At 45.6% G+C, this 5,808-nt stretch overlaps 1 protein-coding gene across 1 annotated transcript; it reads right to left on the bottom strand.

The window, feature by feature from the left end:
* Nucleotides 1-3,998: 3,998 nt before the first annotated feature.
* LOC119316214 (probable serine/threonine-protein kinase PBL7) lies at nt 3,999-5,214 on the bottom strand. The gene has a single exon (XM_037590530.1). It carries the CDS (start codon nt 5,212-5,214, stop codon nt 4,069-4,071), a length of 1,146 nt encoding a protein of 381 aa, XP_037446427.1. The 3' UTR covers nt 3,999-4,068.
* Nucleotides 5,215-5,808: the final 594 nt, after the last annotated feature.

Here is a 5,808-nt window from a genome sequence, read left to right as displayed (position 1 = left end):
CCTCATCGCCCATCACGCCGCGCCCCCTCACCGTCGCCGTCTCCGCGCCTCTCACTGTCGCCGTCGCCGCGCCCCTCACCGTCGCCCCCGTGTCCTGCCGGCCTCCTCGTCGATCGCCGCCCCGGCCCGTTGCGTAATTTCCTAATTTAGATGTGTAGTTAATTTAGATGCGTAATTTAGGATGTAGAGTTAATTAAGTTGTTGTAGTTAATTTAGATGCGTAGTTTAGATGTATAGTTAATTGAATTGTTGTAGTTAATTTAGATGTATAGTTTAGATGCAAAAGTTAGAATTTTTTACTGTTCATACATTTTTTTGGTGATATTATTGTTGCATATGCAAAAGTTTGTGTGTTCATATATATGCAAAGAATATGTCAATTTTTTCATAGAATTTTTATGAATTTTTTTGTTGTAATTTTGTTCATAGAATTTTTATTTTGTTCATAGATTTTTTATGATTTTTTTCTGTTGTAATTTTGTTCATAGATTTTTTATGATTTTTTTCTGTTGTAATTTTGTTCATAGTATTTTTATGATTTTTTTGTTCATAGAATTATCTTTGTCAATTTACGTATATGTTCATATTTAGAAGAAAAAGAAGGAGAGAAAAAAGGAAAATAAGAAGAGGAAGAAGGAGAAGAAGAAGAAGAATAAGAAGAAGAGGAGAGGAATAACAGGAGAAATAAATAAGAAGATGAAAAAGAAGAAGAAAAAAAGAGGAGAAGAAGAAGGAATAGAGGAGAAGAAGAAGTTCAAAGAAGAAGAAAAAAAGAGGAGAAGAAGAAGGAATAGAGGACGTCCTCTATTCCTTCTTCTTCTCCTCTTTTTTTCTTCTTCTTCCTCTTCTATTCCTTTTTTTTTCTCCTCTTTTTTTCTTCTTCTTCCTCTTCTTATTTTTGTTATCGGGTATGTCGTTGTCGATATACCCCCCCCTCCCCGATAACTTTTAGTAATTAGTACTACTTAGAAAGTGTTTAATGGAATTAGTTAGAACTAGGTAAACTTGTTTATTTTTAGTAAGTACTACATTATTCTATTTATAGTAAGTGCTTAGTAGTTGAACTAGTTGATTTAATAAAAACTGGTTTATTTTACTATAGAAGTAGTTTATTTTTAGCAAGAAAATTAATAGAACTAGTTTATTTTTTTAGTTAAAGCAATTATTCCCGCATCGACGTGGACGATGCCTATCCCGCATCCTCATCGTCGAGTCGGCGGAGGACGACACTTGCTTGACCAGATGGGCCATGTCCGGGACTGGGCTCCGCCGGGGTGGTACTGGGAGGCGCTACCTTCTGGGGGGCGTAGCTTGGTGAGGAGCCAGCCCGTCGTTGACCCGATCCTTGTTTGGTGGCGTTCGCGTGGGCCAGTGACGGTGCCGAGGCTTCCGGACACCGCAGAGGTGGTACGTCACCGTGTCAGCGAGGAGGACCAGCACGTCCTTCACTACATGGTTGCGTTGGAGGGCAGGTTCGAGAATACCTGACAGGTTCTTCAGGGATCTCACTGGAGCTATGATCCTGTGATGGTTCCTTCCCTTTGGGTGTCCACCGCCCGCGCCGATACCCGTCAGGCGCTACGGTTCTAGCTGTACTGGCGATATGTATGATAGTATTCGACGTGTTTAGTGATAATATTCGATGTACGGACACATGGAGTTGATGTAGTTTTTCTTATAATTGAATGCACCCTAATTTGAATACTACTTTATTTTGCGATTTGATTTTTCTTATTGAATGCTCAAATTGGAGAGTACTATGCAAGGCATATGCATATGATTAGTTGAATAATAATGATCTAATTTAGTCTTTGAATTATGAACGTATAGGAAATGTTATCATCGGACGACGGAAGTCTCCCGGGGGAGTGCGACTGGTGCCACGACGATCGAGGTCAGTGCGACAGGCCTCACCTGGACGATGGTCGGCGCTTCAACATTAAGCTCGAGGAGACCTTCGAAGTTGAAACGGTAAGCAACGACGACAAGTGTTTTTTTTCATAATTAAGCATGACTTCAACTATTTCAACGTGTAATTTTCATCTTTTACAATTCGAGTATAGTTTATCCCATGCCATGCAAGACGCTATGTCTTGAAGAGGATGGATTTTGAAGACCATGAAAATTTTGAAACGAAGAAAATTCACCTAAGGACCCATCATGATGTGGATTTTGAAGTAAAGTTGTATAATGCTGAGAGCGTAACCCATTTTGGTTGCAAAAATTGGGATGCATTTTGCAAATTGTATGGTTTTGATGAGGGTATGCTTGTCACCATGGATCTTGGTGATCCTGAAATCGAGCAAGACAATATGGACATTTGGGTCCTTATTGATACGCCTCCAGTTCTACCGCTATGTGAGTTTCTCAAACATAGTTAATTATTAACTAATTTATATTGTTCATTTCAAAATAGTTGACAGCTTATTTCCATTGACAACTTATTTTGAAGTATCAAAGAATGTGCAGAAGATGGTAGATAGAACTTACTACACCGATGGCTCTGAGTTAACTTACAAGGAGAAAACTCATCTGGTTGGATTTTGTAATGATCTTGAGAATTACAATATCTACAATCGAACTCCTCAACATTATGGTCAATACGTGCCACTAGTGCACGTGTTGAACTACGGTAACTACCATGGAGATACCCTGGTAAGATTTTTTACTATTACGACATCCGTGCATCTTTTTGCATACTTCTAAAACTAGTACATCATTGCTAACTACGAAGTTATTACTATGTTTTTCAACAGAGAATCCCAGAGGATTGTGTGCCTCATTTGATGTATCAGAATGGCGGCAGCCTTCGTGTTTTGAACATATATCCAGGTCATCCTACGAATCTCAACTGTCCATACCGGATTCCTAAAAGAAGTGGAGACATGACAATCAAAGAATGGAAAAAATGTATGGACAGTCGTAAGGAGCTTCTTGGAAGCAAAAGGAAGCGAGGCGCAAGAATTGGAGACAGGATGATCTCCATTCTTCATAATGGAGAGTCAGGGTCTATATTGTTTTATGCTATTTTACCTTAAGTGTGTTTAGGTCCTACCTGATACTGATGATCATGTGCTAAGAACAATTATGTAGGGTTGGGTTCGATGACTATGAGGATGATGATCGTATGACTTATTATTAATAACGAGTAAAAGTTGTATGATTATGCTTGATTAGTAGGACTTGTTATTATATATGATGATGTATGATGCGAGCATGCATGAGTTATTATATATCTGCGGGTGAAATGAACATAGCAGTAGTGTTGGTAAACCAAGGATGAAGATATAAGAGAGGACACTTCTCTCTATTAGCTAGCTAATAACAACCTAAAAAGAACCCCCTAAACCCCTAAAACAGCCACTTTTTTTAAAAAAAAAGAAAAAACCCCTAAATCATGTGTGAAGAGTATTTCTCATGGTGTACCAGCTCAACTCGTCGTGGTGCATGTCATCAGGAACCAGCAAAATCGAAACATATTATGAGCCCCAAACAGGAAAACGGTCCCACTAGTGGCCAGCTGCCAAAACAGATGTTGGCCTTACCAGGATATACATCATGCATATACGCCGAGGGCTATTGGCTTCTACTCCCTCCATTCCTAAATACAACCTGTATTAGAAAATACAAGTATTTAAGAACGGAGGGAGTATTAGAAAATACAACCTGTAATAAATGCAGTTTGTGGATCCAAAGGGAGAAGAACGGTGGGGATACAGAGACCGCCAAAACGGCTGTTTGAGTGTTGTATTCACTATCTATGTTTCTTTCAGTGGGAGCACTATGCATGTTTACCAACAAGTGTTCTTCTCAACAAGTTTTCTACTAGTGTGATGGCCAACAGATTCATGTAGGTACCATTTGAGTGTTCTTCTCAACCAACAAGTGTTCTTCTCCCTTTGGATCCACAAACCAACAAGGTCTGCTCAACAGGATCCACAAACTGATGATGGCCAACAGATTCATTCATTCATTCCTGGTAGAGTAGAATTTGAATTTCATATGATTTCGCATAAACATACCTTCATATTATCATGGTATATACTTCTACAACAAGAAGATTGAATTTCATATTTGGCACGATTTGGCACGATGATGGGTTTGCCAGGGCTGCGAGGCCACGTGGTCGATGGCCCGGGTGACGTCCGACATGGTCGGCCGGAGGTTGGGCCTGTCGTGGAGGCAGAGCGAGGCGACGACGGCGAGCTGGTAGAGCGCCCGGCGAGGGAAGCGGCCGCGCAGCGCCGGGTCGGCCAGCCGGCCGTACATCTTGCGCACGTCGCCGAGGTAGGGCCTGGCCCAGTCCAGGAGGCGCCTCTCGTCGCCGGCGTCGGGGTCGAAGGCCCTGCGGCCGGTGATGAGCTCCAGGAGCACCACGCCGAAGCTGTAGACGTCGGACTTGACGGTGAGGCGGCCGGTGAGCGCGTAGTCGGGCGCGCAGTAGCCCAAGGTGCCCATCACGCGCGTGGACACGTGGGTGTCGTCGCCGGAGGGCCCCATCCGGGCCAGCCCCAGGTCGGACAGCTTGGCGGTGAAGTCGTCGGCCAGGAGGATGTTGGACGGCTTCAGGTCGCGGTAGATCACCGGCGGCGACACCGCCTCGTGTAGGTACCGCAGCGCCCTCGCCGCGCCGTGCGCGATCTTCACCCGCGTGTTCCACTCCAGCGCAGGCCGGTCACCATTGCCTTGGGCGGGGAGAGGGCGGAAGAGGTGGGCGTCGAGGCTGCCGCGGGGGAGGAGCTCGTAGACGAGCAGCCGCTCCTGGGCCTGCGCGCAGTAGCCGACGAGGGCCACCAGGTTGGGGTGCCGCAGCGTCATCAGCATCGCGCACTCCACCACGAACTCGCGGCTCCCCTGCGCGCCGCCGCGGCACAGCTGCTTCACCGCCACCGGCGTCGGCGCGGCGGCCTCGTCGTCGTCGTCGTCCAGGCGGAGGTGGCACCTGTACACCCTGCCGAAGCCGCCCTGGCCGAGCAGGTTGGACGCGGAGAAGCCGTCCGTGGCCGCGGACAGCTGCTCCAGCGTGAACTTGCGCGCGGCGCGGCCAGCCACGCTGCCGCTGCCGTCGCCGCGGTGGCGGAGGCTCATGGAGGTCTCCGCGGCGTGGCTGGAGGGGCTGGACGGGCTGCACGGGCGGCCGGCGGCATCGCCGGTGCAGGGGACGCAGGTGAGGATCGGTAGGCGGTGGCCGGCCCAGGAGAAGCAGCGCGGCATGGCGGAGGCCGGCGAGGCGCCGAGAGAGCTAGCCGTGCGTCTCCAATGGAGGAGAGCGACGCTGGCCGCCTAAAAAACGGGAGGCCGACACAAGGCCGCCATTATTTGAGCTCGAATTAACCACGTTTTGGTTGTCACTCTCTGCCAACTTTTTTTATCCTCGATTATGTTAAAATTCAGTCAAATTTAACAAATCTTGTCGAACTCGTTGAAATGTTTCATATTATGTCAAGATATATGCGGCTTGTTCTATCATACCGCTCTCAATTCTGTCAGGTTGGATTTAACGAATAAATACTGACAGGTGAAGTTAGTCGCCACATCATTGTGACATGTGGATCTCCACTAAGGTATGAAATGTAATATCTTTATTTAAGTGCAGTGAAAACTATCACATGATCACAACCTAATATAATTTAATGAATAAACCAACATCCATGACTTAGTACAAAATGAGTGCAACTTTATACTAAACCAACATCAATTAATTTGGATTCGAGGGAGTAATATAATTTTAAAATATGTTAAAAACCACCCAATCAACACAACTAAAGGGTAAAAAACCTAATGCCTTTTGGTGCATGGTCTCCAGGT

This window comes from Triticum dicoccoides, chromosome 6A (genome assembly GCF_002162155.2).
Source record: "Triticum dicoccoides isolate Atlit2015 ecotype Zavitan chromosome 6A, WEW_v2.0, whole genome shotgun sequence".
NCBI lineage: Eukaryota > Viridiplantae > Streptophyta > Magnoliopsida > Poales > Poaceae > Triticum > Triticum dicoccoides.
Note: the sequence above shows the minus strand (reverse complement) of the source record. Positions and strands in the feature narration are given on the sequence as shown.

Bases quoted from the DNA above. Each gene is read 5' to 3' on its own strand.
- LOC119316214 (XM_037590530.1), bottom strand. From the start codon at position 5,214: ATGCCGCGCTGCTTCTCCTGGGCCGGCCACCGCCTACCGATCCTCACC.